At 44.7% G+C, this 25,657-nt stretch overlaps 1 protein-coding gene across 11 annotated transcripts in view; it reads left to right on the top strand.

Annotated features, from left to right (window-relative positions):
• The window catches only part of dab2ipb (DAB2 interacting protein b), a 171,502-nt gene extending 145,845 nt beyond the window's left edge, over positions 1 to 25,657 (top strand). For 9 of the 11 annotated variants that reach the window (XM_086186535.1, XM_086186540.1, XM_086186539.1 and 6 more), the window contains 11 exons: positions 5,285 to 5,429; positions 6,521 to 6,665; positions 7,638 to 7,874; positions 8,014 to 8,215; positions 9,214 to 9,401; positions 11,504 to 12,383; positions 13,936 to 14,073; positions 15,491 to 15,661; positions 20,212 to 20,414; positions 20,501 to 20,588; positions 22,837 to 25,657. In XM_086186535.1, coding sequence (XP_086042661.1) covers positions 5,285 to 5,429; positions 6,521 to 6,665; positions 7,638 to 7,874; positions 8,014 to 8,215; positions 9,214 to 9,401; positions 11,504 to 12,383; positions 13,936 to 14,073; positions 15,491 to 15,661; positions 20,212 to 20,414; positions 20,501 to 20,588; positions 22,837 to 23,004 — 2,565 coding nt within the window. In that variant the 3' untranslated portion in view covers positions 23,005 to 25,657. The remainder of the gene's footprint in view (positions 1 to 5,284; positions 5,430 to 6,520; positions 6,666 to 7,637; positions 7,875 to 8,013; positions 8,216 to 9,213; positions 9,402 to 11,503; positions 12,384 to 13,935; positions 14,074 to 15,490; positions 15,662 to 20,211; positions 20,415 to 20,500; positions 20,589 to 22,836) is intronic. The other 2 variants (XM_086186537.1, XM_086186541.1) reach the window with 2 other exon arrangements.

Genomic DNA, 25,657 nt, shown 5'->3' with positions numbered 1-25,657 from the left:
CAAAAACATGAAATGCCTGCTCAGCGTGCAGTGGAATATTGCTGGATTGAGATGTAAGCAGTGCCCAAACCGGGCCTGTGCCTGGTGCTGATGAGATTGTTTTGTGTAAAGCTCTGCAACGGACAAGACTTTATGAGTTTTTCCTGGCAAGTAAGCTCATCTCCAGGGAGCTTCTCATCTCTTTCAACAGGACTCCGTTCCCTATTTATTAGATCTAATCAGCTGCGTCGCTGATCACCCCGGCTCCGTCTTCATATCAACCTCCTTTCTGGGTGTTCTGCATGGTGGGGGTGGTGGGTTTTTTTGAGACATGGTTTGGCTGATGAGATGTGGCACTGATACAAAGAGTGCTCTACTTCTCTGTATTAGCACCGAGGCAGAGGGAGGAGGGAGGGCTAGGGTGCAGAACTGAGAAGGCTGATGGATGACAGGGTGGAACAGGAAGAAGCTCCGCGCTCTTTTTAGGACATGATTGCTCAGTGAAAGGAAAAAAAGAAAAGAAAGAAAACTTATATAATCATTCCGGTGCTGCTCTATGATTTCAGTCCATTACTGCAAAGCACATAAAGTATGTAGTTAGCTTTACTGCTGATCATTCTCTAAAACATTTTTACATCCTTCTTGGCAGTCCGTGCTTTAATTTCACTAATATATCAGCAGTCCTACAACATTTCCTCTCATGACCCACAAAATAGAGGTGCCATAAACTTGTGACCCACACACAGGCATTAATGGGCTTATCCATGCTGCTGCTACTTTGTAATTCTACCTTTAGAGACAATCAAGGCCAACTTTTATTGATTTATTAATGCATTGATTGATTTCTAGAAATCATCTCGCCACCCTTCTAGAGTGCGACTCTCTTGCATCTCCATCTTTAGGTTTGCTTTGTTTCCTGCTGACTGGCCTGGTTTGTTTGTTTCGTGGAATACTGGGACCTTCGTGTCCCCGTATGTTAGCATTCCAAATGCGAAACAAAGATAGTGGCCGGACCTGTTAAACATTTGCGTGCGAGCGTTGTCACTGTGCTCCACCAACACCGTGGCTTCAGACTCCGACTCATATTTCTGGTGTGAATTTGTTACCATGAATCTCACAGCAACATCTCTGAGATGAAGACTTGGTTGCAGCTGCACTTCTATGCTGCCGTTTATCTCCGAACCACAAAAAAAAAAAAAAAAAAGGCAAGGAAATGGTCAGAGTTCTATTTCAGTAGTGAGCTGAAATGAGAAACCATTGGCCATCTGGAAGGCAAGAAATCAATCTTATGAACATGTTGTATGTCTTGAAAAATGGGTTGCAATAGAAGCAGAGCTAAATATGCAAAAGCATCACTATGATCCCAGGCTCTACCAACTCACACCCGTCACCGGAGGAGATTATTATTATTATTATTGGAAGCGGTTGGAACGTATCCTCATTGCTAACACGTCAATGGACGATGCTGCAGTGGCCCTCACATGTTTGAACACTGTGGCTGACATCTGGTTACATTTTGGCTCAGAACTAGTTGGGGTTCCTGGTTCCTCTGTGGCTCAGGTTCAGGCAAAGGTCCTTCTTTCGTTGTCATGGTTACGCTGATAACTCAGTGAGTGTGTTTGAGTCATACACACACAAGCCAGTCACTTTTTCTCCGTGAATACAGGTCATCATGTTGCACCTTTTGCTCTGTTTGGGAGCGAGAATGAGGCGGTGGCTGTTACCTTTTTCCTCTATAGATAATTCTGTTATGTTTCTGTCTCTTTGATGTCTCTCTGTTCTCTCTCTCTCTCTCTCTCTCTCTCTGTCTGTTTCGTCTGCCCACGCTCTCTAATCAGACGCGGATTTGATTCGCTTCGGTGGCCTCATAAGAAGTGCAGAGCAGAGAGGACAGAGGGGAGGTGGGAGACAAACAGCCAAAGAGGGGTGGAGATAGAAGGAATATCATGATTGGGATGACATTTTCTCCCAGTAAGGACCAAAAAGACCCCAAAAACCCAAGGACCCCTGGTTTAATGATGGGATGGGTATCCAGGGTTCCTCTGGCATCTCTGTGCCGTGTTTGGCTTCGATATGATAACCATGAGCTTTCCACGAACCCGTTCGTCCTTCAGAAACATCGAATGAATATATTTCAGCAATTTCTGTAGAACACTTTGTACCGGACACAGATAAAAAAGGAATTTGTCTCTTTTCCCAGTGGTCAAAATCCTGCTAACACCTGCTAATATCAGGCTTTTGTATGCGAGAGGAAATCAACTGTGATGTGAACACAAAACACGGGTGCACGAGGTCATCGGCAGCCGCTTCTGGTGCCTCCAATCTCAGGCCCTCATGTGATGAGCGGTTGGTGCTCCTCTATCAGCTATTTACATGGAGGCCACAACAGTTTGACGCTTCTGCTTTTGTCATCCCGGCCATAAATTCAACCCAGCCGTGTTTTTGAAAACCAGACCGAAGCAAAAGCTGTTTTTTTTGGTTTTTGTTTTTTTCCCGTTTGTTTACTTTTTTCTGGGGCATTGACAATGGTTGTGATGTCAAACCAGGAAAAAAAGCAAATCTTCCTTTGCTTGCAGCGGGAGAGAAATAGAGCTGGAGTATACGGACGAAGTCCAACGTCGTGGTGGTGTTTTTTTTAATGAAACGCCTCAATATGGAAATGAAATTGTCGATAACTAACCAGTTGTGTTGGGATAATGACCAACTGGCAAACATTAAAACAGTCTGGTAAGTTCACAAGATGACATCACTTTACTGCAGTGCAGCCTTTGAAAGATAAAGATATCCCAAAACTTAGGATATCGAGTCTCAAACCATGATACTGATTTGATATCAGTACATTGCCCAGTAAGGTTTGAATGCACAGGGGCACTGGCAGTGCGAAAGGGGTCTCAGATCAAACTTTCATTTACATGTTTCTTGATAAAACACATTTGCTAAATTTGAGTTTTGATCGTCTTCTCTGGAAGTTTGCGCGCGTTTGTCTGTGTGTGTGTGTGTGTGTGTGTGTGTCTGTGTCTCTGTGTGTGTGAGGTCGATGCTTGTGTTGAATGTGCAAATGCGTTTACAAAAAAGGCTGCTTTTGCTACACATCAATGGATGATTGGCTCCCTGCGGTGTAGCTTTGATTAACCGGATAACAGGCTTCTGCAGCAGCTATAGAAACCGTCTGAGAGGCTCTGTCGCTTTCTTTCCGCCTCCCTCTCTGTTCTTTAAAGATCACCACTCTTTCCCTTCCTCCTCTCCCTCTCTATTTCTTTCTGCACATCTGTCACTTGCCTCTCTTCTCCCTCGCTGCCACGCTGCTTTCCCTAGTTTAACAAGATGCTAGGGGACTTGCATGAGAGTGCACCCAGACATTTGTTAAAGGCATCTGAACAGGGCGATGATTCATCCCTAGATGGATCCTTTTCCATCTCGCCGTCTCAGACTTTGAAATTTGGGGAACTTTAATGTCTGTCTCCACCTGTTATTTCTCTTAACCTGATAACTACCATGTAGTCCTTATGGATATCGCTTTTAAAAGAGTCATTTCATCAAAGACAAGTAAATAAGAGCACGCAAACTAAACGCCAGCATAAAAAAAGGGGGAGATGAAAAGCATTTTCCCTTTGACAAGTGTTTTAGGGAACTGTGACTTTGGTAGAAACTTAGGTTGTTTTGTAGCTTTCTGACTTTTATGTACAACCGTATGTTGTCGGCTGACTGTTTTGTCTGCTCTCCACTTCCATGAGCTGGAAGCAGACAAGTCTTTTTCACTCTCCGTTCTCTCATCGGGAAGTGTAACGGCTGTCAAGATCACTCTTTGAACATCTGAATGAAAGTGAAGAAAATGTTTCACCTATTTTGTGGTGAATATGTAGTTTTTACTCTGCAGTCTGAGTTCCAGATCCAGGATATTTCCAATTCAAAGGATGACATGAATTCTCCCTCTATTTTATTGTTAAGACGGAATTCACTTTATTCACATTCAGCAGTCACAAAACTGTGATATTAATACCTGTTGCACCGTGACAATGTAGAGCGTCGGAATTGCAGGATGATTTGTTGGACATCTCAAGTTTGGAGGACATAGAAAATGATTTTCTTGTAAAAGCGGTGATGAGAGCTTTTTCAAACCCCACTCATCGTATCATGTAGTGTTGGTAGCAGCCCCTCAACTGTAGGAAGCACTGCAATGTTCTTCAGCTCATTGTTTTCCGGGGCTCAATCTCATTGTTCATCAATGTGGTTTCCTTTCTCAGGAAGCTGATCAGTAAAACTCCTACTGCAAAAACAATTCCATTGTATGCCAGAGTCAAAATTAGCAACTGCTGGTGAGTATAATGGAGCTATTAGGAGAACAAACCTCAGCAAATGTTAAACCTACGTCGGTGTGTGTTTGACGCGTGTGTTGATAAGTAACTACGGCAACATCAGTCCGTTTGGACTGGTTTGGTTGTGTGATCCCTCGTTTGCTGCTGCTGCTGCTGCTGCTGGTTGTTGGAGAGCACTTGAGAATCAGGGTCAAGCAACTGATCTCTGTTGATTATTATTGACAAACCGGCCAATAGCCATGAACAGGTAGACAGAAGCAATAAGCTTAGCAGGAGGAGGAAGGTTTCCAGATCTATAGCATCTAAAGACACGGATGAATAATGGCTGAGAGGAGTAAATTTGTTGGATTCGATTTGTGACGGGGAGCAGGTGCGTAGACGCGGCTGTTACTGAGTGTTGCAGATGAAGCTGCACTGTTAGGATCAGAGTGGGCTACTGCTGACTGAAATGATTACATAGAGGACAAAGATGATGATGAAATCCATCTGTTTTCCGTTATAAGCCTCCATTTGTTTTTGAATAAAGTACAGCAGTGATTGACAAATGAGCCCCACTCAGAGTAAATGCAGTCATGAGAAGCGCAGCGCTAACGTGAGCTATGAATGGACTGCATCACGGATGCATGATCCTCAATGTTTACGGGACGTTTTCTGTTGTCTCATCAGCCGCTCGTTAGCAGCTGCAGTTTTTAAGACCTAAAAAGCTGTGTTAATTGTGAGTTTGGTATTTCTCTGAACAAAACGTTAAAATATTTTCATCTTATGTGAACTGGGACCTCAATCCAAGCAGAAAACTGAAAACTCATTAAAAAAAAAAAAAAACACACTGCCTTCTTTGAGACGAAGGAACCGTATTCACATGACACATAATAATGTCCACCAGGGTCGAATCCAAAATATTCACCTGGCGTCCAAATTGTAAAAATACTGGTTCTAATGCAGAATTCAACAGTTGACTCTGCTTTTATCTTGTTTTGGTTTTCTTCCAGGACTTCCTCACGGACCTGATGATGTCAGAGGTGGACCGCTGTGGGGAGAATGAGCACCTCATCTTCAGAGAGAACACATTAGCAACGAAGGCTATCGAGGAATACCTCAAACTGGTGGGACAGAAGTACCTGCAGGACGCCCTTGGTGAGTGGAGGACGCAGAGGCCGTGATCTACCGCTGCTCCTCTCACAAACCGTAGTCTCGCCACTCTCCTTTTGTTAACTTAGTCGACTGCATGTAGAGTTTGCCTCTGATTTCTGTCTGGAAAGTGGAGATTGTGTTCTTTCGGAAACATAAGATGTCATTGGTGAGATGGTCTTAGGCGTGAATTTGCTCTTACACACAAGGACTTTTAAAAACTGTCAGTTTAGCCTTAAAGACAGGGTGCAAAGCCTGATGGCTGTTTGTAACTCCTGACGTCTATCTTGTTCCTCTTCTAACATTAAATTCTTTGCAGGCGTGGTTGATTGACAGCTACATCTTACTGCCATCTTGCTTCGTGCATTTGAAATCACAAAGAGCTCGGTTTCGTAATTCCTAACTTTTGAAGACGGCCTGTGCACCTCATCAGTCAGCTTGTCGTCTGAAAATTGACTTCTCCCCTCCTTCTCACTGGCTTTTATGTGACTTTTTTCTTGGGCCGAATCCACTATTTATATTTTTCCGCATGGATAATTGATGCAAAACAGGGAGAAATTGCACCCAGCTGCAGAATGTTCAGGCTGTGTTTGCACTGTAATATCATTAGTGTAAGATCTTTTGTGAATCAGGCCTTGAGATGGGCAGATAGGTGTGTGTGTGTGTGTGTGTGTGTGTGTGTGTGTGTGTGTGTGTGTGTGTGTGTGTGTGTGTGTGTGTGTGTCTCTCTCTCTCGTCGTCCGTCTCCACAGTGATAAACACATTTGTGTAAAGCACTGCAGCTCATTTCCCTGCACGTCTCTCTCAGGGTTGATTCAGAGGACTATTGGAGGCTGGTAAATTATGCATCACTGCACTGGTGGAGTTTGTGTTGTCTGACATCGGGCTAAACTATTGAAATCTTTGAATCTGGAGCACCACAGGAACAGCCGAGCCTCCCCGGAGACGCTGCTGTCCCCGTTTCAATAATTCTGATTACAGTGGAAAAACAAAGTCAGACCACTGCCAAGCCAAAGACAGTCCCCCTCTATGTGCCTCTGACTCGCAGACAAGTTTGTCCCTTAAATCTGTCCTTATTGTTTTATTGTGTTCTTTAGGCGAGTTCATCAAGGCTCTGTATGAGTCAGATGAGAACTGTGAGGTGGATCCATCCAAATGTTCATCAGGCGATCTTCCGGAACATCAGAGTAACCTGAAGATGTGCTGTGAGCTGGCCTTCTGCAAAATCATCAAGTCATACTGGTGAGTTTGAGCTTAACAAGGGGGAACATCTCACACTCACTCTGTTCCTGAATGCTGGGATGAGGACTAATGACGCAAACTTTACCCCTTAGACCAAAAATTCACCTTTAATAATGTCAAATTTGCAACTTTTTCCAGGAAAACAGTACAATTTTAGCTTGTCTCACAGGTTGAAATTTTTTTCCAAAGTTCCTAATTCCAGTGGGTATTGACAGGATATTTTAAGTGCTTTTTTTTATTCTTAGTGATTGTTGAATAAATGCCAATAGAATACCAAAATCTTTCAGTCAGGCCGTGTTCTATCGTTGAGAAGTCTTCTCCTGGTAAATGACCATGACTCCGCCAAAGGAGGACCTTGCATAGTCCAAAAAAAATGTTGTAGTTGACCACTAGGTGGAAGCACCAGCAGAGCTCTGTCCCGTATTAAACTACATTAGTTTCCAGATTTGGCTCTTACAGTATTTCTTTGTATTTTTATTTTGCAAAATTCCAAGATGGGCTTCACCTCCCTCCCTCCCTGAGGCATAAAGCATTCCTGTCACTCGGTACAGTCTGGCCTCGTATGATGACACGCTGACCATGTAATTCCTCAACGTTAATCTTGTTTCACTTATAAATACATTTGGGTACAGTCATAAGCCAATCAAAATGCAGTTTCAGCTTAATCAGTATTATGCTAGTTAGCAACATTTCTCAGCAGTAAAAGGCAAATGAAGCACTGAATATGTGAGTTCTAAAGCCACTTGAAACATCCAGCAGAGCTCAAAAACGGCCGATTCATCTGGTCAGGTGTGGTTTTGGTTTTCATATGAAAGAACAGGAAATATGCCAGGACACAAGTTTAAATTGACATCTAGATTAATATGACCCAGTTTTGTGTCTTTAATGTTGAAATCCCTTTAATGTGCCGTGAGAAGTGGATTATTTTTGGTCCTCTTTAAAAACATCTGTCCTCCGGTTGATTCCCAACAGTGTTTTCCCTCGAGAGCTGAAAGAGGTGTTTGCGTCATGGCGGCAGGAATGCAGCAACCGGGGTCGACCGGACATCAGTGAGCGTCTGATCAGCGCATCCTTGTTCCTGCGCTTTCTCTGTCCCGCCATCATGTCCCCCTCACTTTTCAACTTGATGCAGGAGTACCCCGATGACCGTACAGCTCGTACGCTCACACTCATCGCTAAAGTCACCCAAAACCTCGCCAACTTCACCAAGTGAGTCTCGCCTTTTGAATCAAAGGACCAGATTGGCTATATCTAGCTGCGAGGCTTCTAAACAACTTTGAAGACAAAACGGAAATATTTTTAGAAACCTGGTTTATTTTTGTCGGTTTTCTTTCCCTGACTTGTTCAGATTTGGAAACAAAGAAGAATACATGTCCTTCATGAACCAGTTCCTGGAGCACGAGTGGACCAACATGCAGCGCTTCCTGCTGGAAATCTCAAACCCAGAGACAATCTCCAACACGGCGGGCTTCGAGGGGTACATCGACCTCGGCAGGGAACTCTCCACCCTGCACTCCCTCCTCTCTGAGGTCGTGTCCCAAATGGACCAGGTACTGAATGTGGTGTCCTAAATTAGCTGGTTTATATTTATTCACTAAATAAGGGCCTGACCGTTCAAGGATTTTTAGGGCAGATGGTGGGAACAGGGATTTTATCAATGAACCTTTCACTTTATTAAAAACTAGTGACAAAGATATGTACTGGAGGCAGGGTATTTTACAGTTCAGAAACAAAGTCAGTGATTCTCAAGCATAATTTTCAGAATGACGTTCTGTCGAAAACAGTTTTAATATCGGCAAATATTAGATAGATTAGTTAGAACATACACACCGATGCGATATATCTGTCGCTGGGCTTTACAATAAATATCTTCATTTTTACTTGATATTGTAATGTGGCGTTAAGAAGCATTTTTTTATGCAAAAGGAAAAACAGCCCTTTGTTTCCTTTTCACACAATCAGCAGGGAAAAAAACAGATCAGATTTGGACCATTTAGACAGAGATAGATACCGACAGTTATGAAGCACTGAAGATTGTATTACGAAAGGACAGAATCCAGCTTTTTACACAGGTCCATTATCATGAGCTTCAGGATTTGAATCGTGCTTCGACTACATTAAGATGTTTATCGTACATCAATCAATAATTTATTATTGCATTGCAGCGCACAGGGGGAGAACGCTCTGGAGCCTGAGAGGCTCGCTAAGGCTTATTAATGGATTTAGAAGGACATTTGCATTAGCACTGGTAGCAGATGGGAACCTGGTAATAATTAGATAAAAAGGGCAAGTCATGTTCTTTTTTGTCAAGGGTAGAGGTTCCAGCTTGCTGAAACCTCGTCTTTTAATAATTCAGAAATCACAGTGAATCCCGTCAATCAGACCGGCCAGCTTGTTTCATAATTCAGTAGCTTGTCTGATAGGAGAGCTTGTTTGGTACAGGAATATAACTTCATTGAATACTTGCGAACATGAAATCCTTACTGAGGTTGTGTAGAGTTGTGTGTACGTGGCTTTGGGCTTAATTGCAGTGTAATTCTCTTCATAGAGTGCCAGCTCCAAGCTCGGGCCTCTACCAAGGATCCTGCGGGAAGTGAACACAGCTCTCTCTAACCCGTCCAGTATCCAGATGACATCCGGACAGTCCTCGGAACATATGGCTTCACCTCCCGCGGAGGCAAGCTGCAGCATCTCAACCGGCCTGCAGAAGATGGTCATCGACAATGATCTTTCAGGGTAAGTAATATTTATCACCTCAGCTCAACCGCACAAACCAATTTAACTCAAGTTTGCTGATGACACTGTCGTAATTTTGAAGATATTTGAAGAGGGCTTTGATTTTCTGTTCTTTTGTGAGGTCCAAATCCCATCTGCTTACATGACAGGGGCTATATTTATGACCTTCCCTGCAGGTTACTACACATCAAATGGATTTCTTCTTCTGATGTCATGTAATGAAGTAAAGCAAAGTGCAACCTTAGCTTCTGTACAAGCACGTGAAAATCCAAACTTGCAGGCGCAGCATGTTTCTACCATCCAGTCTGCTGCAGAGCCTTGTTTTTATGGCAGTCACAGCTGAAAATCCAGCCTGAAACAAGTATGTGATGGCTTGGAAGTAAAGGGATTGCATTTGCACTCCCGTTCCATCCTCCAGTCCTTTGCAGAGGGGAAATATCTCTCAAACAACACTGACAACACTGCATGTTGGTGGTCAGAGCCATAGGGTGCATGCATCTCTTCTCTTCTCTCCGCCCTGTTCTAAACCACTTTTTTTCCCAACCTGGATCGTATTTTGCAATCTTTTTGTCTAAATAGATCATGGAAATAACCATTTTTGAAATTGCTCCAGTATGGTGCAAGATTAGAGCTGCCTGCAGGCCCAGAGAATGCTGTAATGTAATCCCGTGGGACAACTGGATGCCTACAAATTACAGCCACCAAAAGTGCATTTCTTTCCCTCTGAAATGCTCATATTGGTATTATAATTGTCCAACACCATGATGGAAAGGAGAAATTGATGTCTGCCGCAAGTCTCTTGTGGAAAAGGTGCTTAGGATTTGGTCCCTTCTTCGACTGGCTGTAGCCATCTCACTTAATATGGTCACTGCAGACCTGATGGTCGGCGAGGCTGCAGTGTATTGACAGGATGTTAGCATCAGTCAGTTAGTAGCACAAGTAGCCACAATGTCAGCGGGTCCGTATCCAAAGGAGTTCCCTTGGTCCAGAACATCCCAGTTGTCTAAGCCAACCACGATAGCTGCTGTTCCTCAAAGTCAGCGTCCATGTCTTCTCACACTCCCTGTTAATGATTGTCAAATGAGGCCAGGACACAGCGAGAGTGTCAACCCTGCTTGTTTACATCAGCCAGATGAAACGTCCCCTAGTCTCCCGTGGATGAATGCACACTCAGATAGCACACTATCTCCTATGGCTGAACAGTGGCAAGGTGACACTTTAACGAAAGCACAATGATCAGCTCAGGAGAGATGAACATTAAAACGCTGTGCTGCAGGAAGACAACACACCACAACAAGAACACACAGACAGATGAGATCATCGCGTGTATAACAGGAAGCGAGAGTCAGACAGCTGATGTATTATGCTCATCGGGGGTTCAGGATCAATAGAACTAATTAAGTGATGTCCGTGTATGACCTAAAGCCAGAGCCTCTTTGCTTAATCACAATTACTTTTTCTTTTTTTTTTTGCTCCTTCATTAACTTACATACGCTCTGTTTTTGTCAGAGAGCTTTGAGACTCAACCACCGACATGAATACTCATAAGAAAAAGAGAAGCCAGAACCAAAATTGAAAAACTGGAAGTAATTGAGCAGAATGATGGGGACAAAGAAGTTAGGAAGGAAGGGTAACAGGACAGAGAGAGAAGGACGTAGAAAGAGGGAGGAGATGATGACTGATAGAGATTTTTGAAAGATAAATCACATCTGTCAAGGTAATCATCTCTTGCTGATAAAGCTCCCATCTGCTGGTGAGAGAAGAGAAGGCGAGAGGAGGAGGAACAAAGTAAACCGAGGCTAAATACTTTATAAGTACCGCATGCTTTCAAACTTTTCAGATGCCAAATTTCCTAGTTTTTGTTACTTTTATTGTTAATTGACTGATTGTGTCGATTGTAAGGGGTCAGAGTACTTTGGACCTCTGACAAGGCGGGCCAAGGAAGAACCCATTCAATTTTGGGACAGATCCCTTTGACCTAGCAAAAAAAACCAAAAGAAAACTTGATATGCATGTTCAAAATACAATTGAAATATACTTCAAATTTGATGTACGTTATACCTCTCTTTTTTTATTCTTTCCTGTGTCTTTGTTTCTCTCAGATTGGTTGACTTCACCAGGTTACCCTCCCCAACCCCAGAAAATAAGGACCTATTTTTTGTGACAAGGAGCTCAGGGATTCAGCCTTCCCCAGCACGCAGTTCAAGCTACTCCGAGACCAACGAGCCTGACCTGGGCATGGCCAATGGCAGCAAGAGTCTGTCCATGGTGGACCTACAGGACCCCCGCAGTCTGGAAAGTGGCCAAGGTCCCAGCACCTCAGAGGTCCTGGGTGAAGTTCCATCCACCGGGGGAGGCTGGTCAGCAAGAGCCCCACAGGGTAACATTCCTGGAGGTCCCACCTTGAGGCGGCCAGGTCAGACCCCCACCACCCCAGGCACAGAAAGCACCCCAGGCCGACCTGCCCAGCTGCTAGCACCCCTCTCCTTTCAAAACCCAGTCTACCAGATGGCCGCTTGCCTCCCCGTGTCCCCTCGAGGAATGACTGACTCAGGCTCCGAGTGCCACAGTTCAGTCAGTTCCCATAGCAACAACGAGGACGGGCCAGCAGGAGGGAAGCACACATTCTTGAACCACGGTGGAGGAGGCGGTGGTGGAAGTAGCGGGGACGAATACACCAGGCGCTCCGGTGAGTTCACCCGCCGACAGCTGTCACTCACAGAAGCACAGCACCAGCCCACTGTCCCCAGACAGAACAGTGCCGGCCCACAGCGGAGGATAGACCAACCTCCGCCTCAGAGCATCACACGGGGTCGCACACCTCCAAATTTACTCAACAGTGGACCCTACCCTCGGCCGGGCTCCGGCAGCATGATGACATCATCACCAGACTGGCCTGGCAGCGGAGCTCGATTACGGCAGCAGTCCTCATCCTCTAAAGGGGACAGTCCTGAGACCAAGCAGAGGGCTCAGCACAAACAGGTACGGGACAAATCCTCAGCGGTGCGCATGAGGTCGTTATTCATCAGGTCAATAGCGGCTCAGAATATGTGGTCACAGAAATCACAGCAATACAGTGAAGACAGAGAACACCCTTTTCTTTCGGGTTGCATGTGGAGAGAGGCTGCGTGGGTGGACACACTTGTGAACTACTCTCATTGTGCATGTCATTCTCATACAGGCAGCTTCTACTCTTCTACTGGTCAGCTTTAATGGGCTTGGAACGAGGTGGTGGAGAGGCAGCTAGCATCTTATTAGCGAGCTACCTTCATTCAGTAGTGGACTTCCATTAAAAGCACTGATTAATAATGGTTGGCTCTTGTGACTCGCTGGAGAAGAGGGCGTCTGCATTTCCACCATGATGGTTTGTTCTCAGTTGAAGGGTTACAGCATCGCTAGTTGCCTCACTGATGATGCTAATCCTTAATTTGGTTTGTATGTATGGGAAATTTTAGCCATAGCGCAGCACATTTGTCTCCACCTGCTGGCAGGGACAGTTATTACAACCATCCGTTGACGCGCTCATGCCACAGACATCATCAGATCACCACGTGTAAAACGTGACGTGCGGAGAGGTTCAATGAGTTTTGCGGGGGTTTGAAGTTAAGGGACTCTCATTTACGTGAAACTCTGATGCATCATAGCTTTAAGCTTTGCTGCCTCTATTACTGATATTATAATCCTGTTCCGTTATCATGTTTTCAAATTATTATTTGATTTATGAATTTTAGCAGAAGCACTGTCGATGCCTAAGTCTGAAGCATAATTGTTGGTATTAATTTTTCATCTTCCCATTGCGTCATTAAAGGAAATCCTATAATCTTTTATTTTTCAATCAAACTACGGGGTCTTGACTTTGAATTAAGGTCATCAATTAATGGCCGTCACTTGCTAATGAAGGTACTTCCTCTGACGCTCCAGTGAGGTTGTGATGGATTTCATCTGTCGGCTGACACAAAGATTAATTTCACGTTGTCACCTTCACACAATTCAGACTTTTTTAAAAGCACTGAGAGCAAATTTGACATCATAAAGACAGCCTACCCCTCGTGCTATAGCAGCCCACGGCCGCCCTCTTCTCTCATTTGTCTGTCACTTAACTGCTAGATAGACACACACACACACACACACACACACACACACACACACACACACACACACACACACACACACACACTACCTGCTATTATCTACCTCCAGGCTGATACACGTCATATTGATTTCAATTTCACCCATTTACTCTTACAGTTTAACTGTCCTTGCCTCTTGTACAGACCTGGACATGTATCCTTAGTTGAACACACACACACACACACACACACACACACACATGCACACACATCAGTGCTTTGAAGTGTGTGTGAGCCTGCAGACAGGAGTGTGTATCCATTCCACCTGCTTTAAGCCCAGATGAGTTAGCACATTTCAAGCTGTTGTTCCTTCCTGTGCTGCAACCTCCCTCCTTCCCCTCCCCCGTCACTTGCACTCAGCTCATGTACGTGTGTGTGTGTGTGTTGTGTGTTGGTTTCACTAGGCCCCCTCCCCAGTGAACCCCAGTGCGCTGGACCGCACAGCAGCCTGGCTATTGAATATGAATGTGCAGTATTTAGACCATGAGGGGATGGAGCCAGAGTCACTGAGAAACAGAGAGGATCTGACTCAGGTGGAGAAGGTAACCTGCCTCCTCATCCGACCTTTGACCTTTACCAACCCCTCCTTTCACAAACCACCTTCAGCCCACTTAACTGTCCCTCCTTCCTCTTCCTCTCATTAGTTCCCTCATAACCCTCCTTGAAGCATCTATCTTTCCCAACCCTGCCCCGAACCTTTCCTCGAAGGCCTCCTGTGTTTGTGAGACAAACAGAAGTTGTCACTTAGAGCCACAATATGCACATTTACAGCGTTGCTACATCCAAGTGAGCAGGACACACGGTGCATCAGCCTGGCCTGCTCATGACCCCGGGGTACATCAATCTACCCGTTTTCAGAAATTGGCTTCTCATTGATGTTCCTGCTGGCAATTGGTGGTTTGGCCATTTTCGTGTCGAGAGAGCCTGACTGTGACTATCAACTACAGGAGAGTGGTAGCAGCATTAATCGAGGATGATTGTTAGGCTAAAAATAGCAGGAGAGAATATCAGCGCGGTTGTTAGCAGCTACCAGCAGTGATCATATCTCAGGTCACACCTGGCCTTCTGAGTGATTCAATCACAAGCGGACAGCTCAGAGTGAGTGTGTTCACACTTGGAAACGCGTCTCCACGGGCGTCCGGTGACAACCTGGGATCCTGCCCCGCATGCAAATAAACGTCAGCATGACTTCAGTGTGCAAGTTTTTAGCTGTAGCAGTTTGTGATTAATAGACACAACACACTCGGATTTGTCGCTGAAAATGTAGGGAGATTTAAGATAGTATCCATTAAGTGCTGCAAGATTAATTGATTTCCAATGTCAGCCTGTGCAAGTATTTAACCAGATTTTTTTTTTCTTTTTACCCATTCAGAATCTGAATAGTTGGAAGAATTAAAGCAACCGTTGCTGTGTTGATTTAAAATCCAGCAGCATGTGTTCCTGTGGCAGGCCTGCGTGTTCTCAGAGCTGTCCACTAGTGATCCGATCACTCTGTGCAAGGTGTGAACAGGTGGCATTGGATTAGCAGATGTACAGAAATGTAACATGAAAAATGTGCTTAAAATATTCGTCCTTCTTTCCTCCCTATTGGAACCTCAGGAATCCCTCACACCCTCACAACCTAACCAAACCTAACCCCCTCCCCCCCTTTTCTCCCCATCTTTGGAATGAATTAACAGCCCAAAGCAGGTGTGTGTATGTGTGTGTTTGCACATGCCGTACATTCACACAGACATGTTTGAGCTTGTGTGTGCGTGCTTGCATCTTTGTAAGAAGACATTTTTAAAAAAGCTCTTTTGGCTGCTTCCTCTGCCTACATTTCTGCTTCTCTTCTCAGCAACCTTTACAACCATTCACCCTCTGCTTCGCTTCCAATGCTTTGATTGGCTGCCTCATGCTCCCTCCTTTTTTTTTTTTACCTCCATCCATAATGAATACAAACCTGTCATCCTCGCATAGCTCACGCTTTATGGAAGCCAACAGCCCAGGCAGAGAGAGCAACCAAAGAAGGCAATAACTTCAGTCTTACAAAGAAGCCGCAGCCACCTTAAAATAGCGGAGGAGCAACAAGAGCATGATTGGGAAACAGTAAATCTTCAGCAGCGGCTCAGACGCATGCCCCAGCTTATGGTCCGTATTATGTTAACAATGCCTGTGGTGGTTATTTTAAAGGTTCTAATGAATATAACTACTCTGTATGTGTGTATGTGATTTTAATGTGTTATATAATTGGAGTACAACAGAAAACTCATCCCTGGTTCCTGCAGAGGCTGCGTCTGAGCATCCGTGAGCAAGACAATGAGCCCCTCCTGATGCCTTCATCATCTTGTGTTGTTAAATGCTTCACCCAATGAGTGGAGTTTGGCTCTCGGTAACTGCCGTCAGGTGTCCTGCAGAAGTCAGAAAACAGCCACGTGATCTCGAAGCTCGCAGAGGCCGACTTCTAACACCTGAAACACACCGGAGACGTTGTTGACCAGCTTCACAGGCTCCGTTTGACCGTAAACTTGAGACGTGTGCTGCGTGTGTGTCACCCTGCAGCACCAACAGCCGTTTCTATGGAGATTCTGTGGTTTTCAATATCTGGAGGGCCACATTGTCACACGATGAGAAAAGTAAAAAAAAGTATAGCTGTGTTACGATGTGATGTTGGTTCTCTCTCCTGACAGACAATTGATTCGAGTGATTATTGACAGCTGTCAATAAACTCAGGTTAATCGTTGCAGACGGAGTTTTTCAAGCTTAACAGCAGCAAAGTATCCGGGTGAAGATGCTCATGTCACACTGAGCCAGTCGTGTTTGATTTTATCTCAAATTAAAGTGTCAGTGGATTCCTGAGCCAATACCTGGATAAAGAAGACTTTTATTATGCTGGACGATGCGTTTGAGAGTTTGTTCTTGGACATTTTGGACAATTTTACTGTTGTTGGTTGTCAGCCTCCATTAGCTTCAAGCTAATAATACACTCAAGCGCTGCTGTTTTCTGGATTCTTGACATCACTCGGACGTCAGGCAGTGTTTCTTCCTCCCTGGCTTCTTCGTGACAACAACTTTGAGAGGTCAAGACACATGACTGCGAATGCTTTTGAATTCAAATTACACTTTTTGGGTAAAAAAAAAAACCCTAAATACTTGTGTTTTGACTGGTCGTTGGACCGCAGGCACGAGTCTATCGGTATTTCAGCAAAAGGTGAAAATGGGCCCCACGTGGTCACGCAGTCAACACGGATGACGCGTGGTCACGCAGTCAGATTCGTACCATGAGCCCTCAAACAGAGAGAGTTCTGCTGTATGTATACATCTACCATCTCAGAAACTTCAGGGTGAAGGAGGTCGAGCTGCAGCAGAAAAAGACGATAAAAGTCCAGACGCTAATGGCTGCGCTGCGCCTGCATGATCATGATTGGCTGTTACAAATCAGCTGGTAGCCAAACAGCTGATGAAGGAATCAATGATTCTGAGGCACAAATGAAGCAGCTGACGCAAATCAGAAGATGCAAGCCTGAACTAATGACTCAGCCGTGGCCCGGGCCCGCTTGTGGCCTCGTGAGTGTGATATCTTTGGAAACCTCAGGGGAATCCCCTCAAATTTGGATGAACTTATTAGATCAAAGGTCACTGTGACCACACAAAACAGGTTTTTGGCCGTGACTCTGGAATTTAGCCGCGGCTCTGGAATTAACGCCTTAACGGTGACAAAATATCTAATAGCAAAGGTCAACATAAATGTGACACCACCATTTTCCGCACAAACTGGCCGGTATTCAACACTCCCATCTTAGTAACGGCAGAACTTCATTTCATGAAAAAAGCATCAAAAAGCCTTTATTACCTCCTTTACAGCAGGTCTGCGCCCCATCACACAAATGCTGAATAAATCCTGTTTATCACTTTATGATTAAGGCTACGTGACACATCATCACAAGTAATCTGTTTAATTACAGCATACGAGATTAAACGAGGTGAGGTGAGGGAGCAGAGGTGGTGTGTGGAGAGAGGAGAGCGCAGTGAGCGAAGACTCTTACAGATACAGTCGATCTGGGCGGGGGGAGGGGGTTAGTGAGGAAGACGGGAGTGGAGGAAGGGTCGAGGTCACTATTCCACCTCGGTGGAGAGGCTTGATGATGAAAATGCATCTGTGGATGGGGGCAGATGGATGGGACACAATAAGCATCCACACACAAGTGTATTTGAATCGGATCTTCCAGGGAGCTGTGGAAGATCTGAAAGATATTGATTAAAAATATATACAATAACTATATAAACAAGCTTCTTTATTATAGAAGCTTCTGATTATACTGTCAAGAAAAAAAATCGCACAATGGGTAATTATTTAATTTTGTAACTGCCAAAAGTTTTAATCTCTTCTGGAAGAATCAAGTGAATATTCTGGCTTGTTGAGTTGCTATGACAACTTTTAAACTGAGTTAAGCTCTGTTAAAAATGTTTTAGAAAGAGCCAATAAGTCACTATAAGGAGGAACATTAGTTGCTTTAGTGATAAAACAAAAATTCAATAATCTTGATGCAGTAAGTTTGATATTAAATACATAATTTATACAATAACAATATCAATCGATCAGTCTTGATTTGTACGGCGCCAAATCACAACAAAAGTCATCTCAAGGCGCTCTACACAAAGAGCAGGACTAGACGCTCACTCCTTAATTCAGAGGAAAGCGACCCGACACTCCCTCACGCTCCCCGTTGGCGGGAAAAAAACTCCCTTTTGACAGGAAGAAACCTCAGGCAGGCAGAACCGGGCTCAGAGTGGGCGACCATCTGCCTCGACCGGTTGGGGTTGAGAGGGGGAGGAGAGAGATGGTGATGGGGGAGGAGGTGAGGGGGGCAGGGGGATAAGAGGAGAGAGAGAGAGAGAGAGGGAAGGGTGGAGAGGAGAGAAAAATAGGGCCAAAATAAATATGAAGGTCCTAAAGGGTCAGATGAAATCTTATTTTCTTAACTTTATGTTGCTGTTGAATGAGTTCATGTTAGATGTTGAGTGTAAAATGGCGGCGCGGTAATCCAGCTGAGCGTTCATCCTCGTCAGACTGCAGGTTGTTCTAGGCGTGTGACAGCATTACGTTTTCTGTGGCGCTGCCATGTGGAACGATGTCCTCAGCTGGTTATCGCTGCTACCCTGTCTGCATTTCTATTTATTTATTTATTGTTTTGGCTATGGTTGACTGGCAGTATCATGCCGGTCAGAAAGGTCACTGCTAACACGGTGATCTGCAAGGCTCAGGAGTACTTTAGCTGCTAAAGGTCAGAGGTCGTCTACGACAGCATTATTTTCTTGTCACAGTTTCGGAAATGAAAAACCGTGAACAACACACATGAATCCACGGACACAACTGCTTGTTGTGCTGAGACACAAAGCTACACATTCTGTCCGCCATCATTCCCTGGACGTCTCCACCCGCAGCAACAGCTCAGCTTCTGGGAGGTTTCGGAGCAAGGATCCTCCTTGAGTTAGGCGTCCGTTAACCTGTAAGACCTGCAACTCTGTACTGTAGGATTTCCAGGACGTCGTCTTACGCTGACAATCTAAGCTTGAAAAAGTTACAAAAACAAGGCCATTTTCTTTGCCTTTAAGAAACGTACCGTTGTATCGTTGCAGGTCATTGTGTTCTCGCTTAATCTGACTCTGATTCGAATGATTTTTGTCGCAATTAATTATTTAAAAGAAGAAAAACAGGGTCCAGCACCAATTTAGATAATAGCAGAAGTCATTGAAAAGGAAAATTGATCCAACTCAAGCAAATGAACTGAATTAAAGCAGAGGTTTTATCAGTGTTTCACTGTCACTCCGGCTGGTCTGGCCTTGACACGCTGACTGACCACACAATCCCTCACTGTTTCTCTATTCAGAAGGGATTTGATTCCTGATCCCTGAAGGGAACTCCAGGAAGAGATTTTTCACAGATATTTCACAGGCGAGACTCTTGACTTGCCAGTGTGCATCCTCCCCTTCTCACCCTCTGCTTTGTTTGTTCATTTCCTTTCTCTCCGTTACTGCCAGCTCAACCTCTCAGCAGGTCAGACATCTTTCGTGCGGAGCCAAACCACACATCTGTCCGTGCACTTTCTGGATCTACTGAGTTGAAAGATCTTTGAGTAATGATGAAATTTTCCCACCAACTTTATTTTGGGAAATACTCTTATTTGCTGCCCTTCCCAGTGCCAGACAAGAAGATAGATACTCTTCTCTCCTCTGGGCGTGCATTAAGGAAAGGAGACCCACGGACTAAGCTAGCTAGCATTAGTATGTATGTTGACACTTCCCATCCACCATCAGTCATGGTGCTAAGCTAACTAGCAGTCGGCTGGTCTCCGTGGGTCTCAGCTCTCTATGGTATCTGTCTTCTTGTCTGGCCCTGGGAGGATAGTTCACCTATTTACCAAAAAGTTAGTGTGTTCCTAAAACTCCTGTGCCAGTAGGAGTTTATTTGTGAAAATGCAAAGCTGAGGCATTTAGATGAAGGTTTGTAGTATAAAAGCATTTTTAAAATGGCTTGAAGAGGCTAAATAAGAGGAACATGATGCTCAGGGACTACATGATGTAACGTGTCAGCTATGCTAATGAGGAGGGAGACCCTGCTGATAGGGTTGATGATGATGATGATGATTATTAGTATGATAATGATGCTCATCACCTCATGTCTCTGCGTCTTTCTTCAGTACCAGCAGGAGATCGCTTTGCTGCAGGAGAAGCTGCGGGCGTCGGTGCAGAAGCTGGAGGAGTACGAGGCCCGTCTGAAGGGTCAGGACGAGCAGGCCCAGAAGGTCCTGATGGAGTACCAGGCCAGGCTGGAGGAGTCTGAGGAGCGGCTGCGCAGACAGCAGGACGACAAGGACCTGCAGATGAAGGGCATCATCAGCAGGTAGCGACAAGAAAACAACGCTGAGATGTTGATAGGTAGCTTTTCCATGTGTGATAATCCACCCAAACATCTGTTAACACGTGCAGGTTAATGTCGGTGGAGGAGGAGCTGAAGAAAGATCATTCTGACATGCAGGCAGTGGTGGACTCCAAGCAGAAGATCATCGATGCACAGGTCAGCTCGCAACTGCTAGCATCCTCTTCTATAGACGCTCTGCTCTCACATCTGTATGTGCTGTCACTTTGTTTTCTGCTTGAGGAGACGAAGATGTTTAATTCATCAGCGCTGGTGTTGATAAGCTTGAATGGCTGAGCAGAATATCTCAGCCCCTTCCTCATATAAAACATATATTTCTCATCTATCCGTTCAGCCAGCATCGAGCCGCTCTACGGTCCACTTTCACACCTTCTTTCCCTCTTAGTTTAGAGCAGCAGCAACAACTGAATGTTGGTCATTGAGAGTTCAATGTTAAATTAATGATGTGTGTAGGCGAGAGTTTAGCCCACACGGTTTTTGTTTTTATAAAGAATAAACACTGCTGCGAATGTTTGTTACCGTCATCTTTGGATAGATTTCTTCTTTACTCTGTGAAAAAAAAAACAACAACATCCATATCCAAACACAAACATGCATCACGGAGCACTAATGATTCTACAGCAGAATATGAACTTGTACACAAACCCAGATGAAAACGCGCATGAGGTGACGAACGTAATGAGATCTTGCAAACAAACGCCGCAGTGCAGCGGTGAGTTGCGACCGTCTGTGAGCGGGCAGATGGAGGGAAGTTGGCTTCTGCTCTTCATTATACAAGTTATGCAACCGGCTTTATGCAAGAACCACTCGTTCGAATAATCATCCGTTTCAAGAGAATTTGTAGCTTTGTGGTTGGATTTTTTTTTTTCTTGAAATGCAAGAGTGCGTCTCTCCACTGGGAAAAAAAACACATCTTTGATTTTGAGACTGTAATGCATTTAATAAAATAGAAGAGAATAAACAGGCAAAGCTGGAAAATTGTCTTTGGTTTCAGCTTGAATGTGTGTGTATATATATATATATATATATATATATATGTGTGTGTGTGTGTGTGTGTGTATATATATATATATATATACACACACACACACACACACATATATATATGTGTGTGTGTGTGTGTGTGTGTGTGTGTGTGTGTGTGTGTGTGTATATATATATATGTGTGTGTGTGTGTGTGTATATATATATATATATATATATATACACACACACACACACACACACACACACATATATAAAAACAAACAGATGAATTTCATTATAACAACAAAGATGAAAGGCATTTAAAAACACACCACTCCACCCAGCGCCGTGCCTCTGACTAACCCAGGGCACCCAACACTGCACCCGTGTCTCTGAGGAAATCAGCGCAGCGGGATAAAAGAGCTCCGTGGAGCTTCTTTTTCCTTGTCAGGATTCGTCTGTCGGTGTCATGGATGATTGACAGGCTGCTGCAGTGCTGGAAAGGTCATCCAGTGGTTTTGTCAGCAGTCTATTATCCCTCCTGCTGTCTTAACAATCCTGGACAGCGGGTTTCTATGTACTAAAGTTAATTGTTCGTATCAGACGGAGATATTAGAACAAGGATCTCCTCGAGCGCGCTGAGCCACGACATCATGACTGAACCCAAACACTTTAACAGTCTGGTGCGCTGAACTCTGGCCGTTCCAGTCTCATGACAGATGCGTCCACGTCAGGCCAAACGCAGGTGTGCAGGAAAAGCTGGAATATTTAGTTAAAACTGGCCTCAGCTGGACGGAGCAAATCAGGTGTGGGTGCTTTGTGGGGCTGAACGTGGGACGGGCAGGAGCCAACTTCCTCCTCGGACAGCAGGATTGTGGCGTTTCTGTGTTTGTTGATAGAAAAGGAGACGCGGCCCCTGACGAGTACTCTACCCTCCCCTGCTTGTCTGGGGGTTCCCTCGGCAGAATTCTCTGTTCTCAGAATCAATTTGTGGATCACAGTCGAGAGCTCCTCTCATGACTTCGACCCCTTCAGCGTTTCTCCCGAGGAAAAGCAGCTTCTTTATCAAAGTGGACATGTTTTTGCTGTAGCTTAACATTAAGAAGTGAATGTTGACAGCGCAGAGGAACATCTGTAGAATAAAGACACCTACATCTGCATTTAGATGACGAAGCAAGTCTGTCCACCGCTGGGAGTTGTTGCGCATTCTGTTCCTCGACCGAAGCTTGTCAATGTAGTCGCACAAATTTGTTCTTGTGAGAAGAACACAGGAGCAGTGAGGTAGCCAGAGATGCTAGTGCCTACATCGTCCTAGAGTTCCTACATCTGTCGGCTCAGCTGACGCGTGGCGCTGCCACAGGACCTTCGTGTAGATCTACTCATTCTCTAACTGTACCTCTGGGTATTTGTTGTTGTGCAGGAGAAGCGCATTGCATCGCTGGATGCTGCCAACGCCCGTCTGATGAGCGCTCTGGCGCAGCTCAAGGAGCGCTACAGCACGCAGACGCGCAACGGCATCTCACCCACCAACCCCACCAAGCTGCAGATCACCGAGAACGGAGAGTTCCGGAACAGCAGCAACTGCTAGACGGGCTGCGTGTGGTCGTGTACAGCTTCTACATGAGAGGACGTCTACGTGCATGCACGGATGCATGCCGGTTTGAGAGACAGCAAGGGTGTGCGTTTGTTTTAAAAAGTGGGCAAAGCTTTTGGAAGACATTTCCACTTTTTGGACACAGAGTGGAAGTGATGATCTCGCCCCGAGGAGAGAAGAGGTCCATCACCAGACCGCCTTCGTTACCAGGGTGACGGCCAGAGGAAGCAGGGCGGAACTTGTACATATGAAAACTGTCCATCAGTCCAACATTTCCCCGGTGGATGATCCCCGTCGCCGGGACAATTGAAGACCCTGCCCGACCTGGGACGAACCACTAGATAACCACACACAGCGGCGGCGACGCTCCGCCTCGCTTTTTTCCTCCTCCCTCTTGACGACCACTTCAAATTGAGAATGATCACTTTAGTTGTCTCGAGAGGATCAGTGCTTTATTTTCAAGTTGACAAAGAACCAAATAGGAGCTAAAAATGATATTTTTAGTCCAAAACAATCTTCTTTATTGCCCCCCCTGGGTGTGTTCCTGAGCACCCCCCCCCCCCCCCCTCTCCCCCATGTAGTGCACTTTGTGAAAAGCTATTGGTACATGAAACGCCTTAAGTGAGGAACACAACTTTATTCCAGAGCTCCCCTACTTCTGCAAAAAAAAAGGCACAACTTATACTGTGGATTTGTAAAGGATACAGAAATAAATTGTACACACTTAAATGTATAATGAAAGTAAAAGAATTCTATGTGATACTATATTAATGAAATTTAATATAGATGTATGCATTTCTTTTTGTCTTCTAGATTATACACACATATTCCTATATTTGATAAATTCAAATATAAAAGCAGCCCTTTATTTAGGAGCGAGAGCTCGTTTTATTTTTCTCCTCTAAGGATGAGAGACTGTAGTGTGTAGCTTGCTTTAGAGCCCTGGAGGAGGAGACCACAGCCAGCAGGGGTCAGCGCCGACGCCCCTGTGCACCGCGCACGTTCACAACAGTAGCAAACTCCAGATTAGCAACTCCAGATTAGCAGCTCCAGATTAGCGTCCAAACTAATCTGGAGGTAATAATTCACTCGTACATCGCGTTCGATTCAAACCTTGCAGCTCGAAGGGCTTTACAACCCAGAGAAGAACATTAATGTTGTGTTAACACCGAATACTTCATCATATGCATTCTGTTTTCTTTGAACAAACTTGTAATATTTCCTTAACACTTTTGGATACAAACACAAAGTAAGTTTGTATTTTCTTCTTCAAAATTTGGTTATGTTTGTGATACATTGGGATGGAAACCTGACTTCAAAACAAATATAAATACGTGGGGGGGGGGGGGGGTTAAGTTTGTCGATTCCATCAACTTTTCCTAATGTGATACTTCAAAGTACCTGGATGGAAACCCAACTACTGTAGTACAACCAGTGCTGCTCCCTGATCCTGGCTACAGGAACGTTACCTGACCGTTACAGTGGAGTTGTTGAGCTCGTGTCTCGCTGCAGCCAAACATCAACACCGATTTAGCACAAGCTGAAGTTTAGCATGACCACCCTCAGGTCAGGTGGAGCTGGAGTAACGGGCTGCTGGTGCTGATCGCTGCTCCTCACAACAGACCGACAGTAACGTGTGTGTGTGTCTGCCTGTGTGTGGCGCGTGGTCTTCTCGCTCTAGTAGCACAAGAGCTGGTGAGGGGTGTGTGTGTGGACACACCCGCTCCGACTATACACTGGACTGGTGAGCCATCGTAAATGTGGACTCCTGTGTGACTTTTAATTCCTTTGTGGTAATGAAGTATCCAAACTGTGACTCTATTAGTGGCATCATCTCTCTCTCTCTCTCTCTCTCTTCCTTTCTGTATTCACCTCCTTCATCCCTCGCTCGCTTCTTCTGAATGTGAAGACTCGCAGTTGGTTTCAGAGGTCGTCCTCCTCCTCCTGTCGTCAGATCTTACAGCTCGGCTCCATCTCAGCTTTCGTGTAATTTTCTATTTGTTTTTCTTTCCTGTAACAGACTCGATACATCCGGCGTGAGGCTCTGCATGCTCCATCCTCGCTCTACGGCCAATGGGAGCATTGGTTTCACATTGTGTTTCCTTTTGTTGTCAGTGGGAAGGTGGTGGTGGTGGTGGTGATGATGCTGATGATGATGATGATGATGATGAATGGCTGCAGACATATACAGTAAATTTATGAGTGTATCAAGAGGCTGGACAGCCTGGGAAAGTGTAAATAAAAAGCTAACACTATTTTTACCTAATGTTAACAGAGCTTTTTGTAAATGTATCTTGTGCTCCAACTCTGCTGTATCATTATGGATATTGTAAATATAAAAAATAGCTCATCTGTCCTCACTGGGTAGAACTATACGATTAAATTAACCTTTCAGTGTTCTCCCTGTTAAAGCTATTGTTTCTTCTCTTTGTATTTAGAGTATATTATCACTAGCCAAAAAAAAAAAAAAAAAAGAAAGAAAGAAAACAACAACTGGTGGTAAGGTAAGTAAGAGTTTGACTCATGGGAGGTGGTGGAGGAAACGATGAGTCGCAAGCACAATCCTGTATTCCTCATCAGTCGAGCTCTATGCACTTTTATGTTCAATGGTTGGTGTTTCGCTTTTTTTTTTTTTTTTTTTTTTAAG

Source organism: Aulostomus chinensis, chromosome 19 (assembly GCF_037954235.1).
Source record: "Aulostomus chinensis isolate RoL2024-O1b breed Wild chromosome 19, RoL_Achi_v1.0, whole genome shotgun sequence".
Classification (NCBI taxonomy): domain Eukaryota; kingdom Metazoa; phylum Chordata; class Actinopteri; order Syngnathiformes; family Aulostomidae; genus Aulostomus; species Aulostomus chinensis.
The sequence above is the reverse complement of the archived record's forward strand: the minus strand, read 5'-3'. Positions and strand labels throughout refer to the sequence as shown.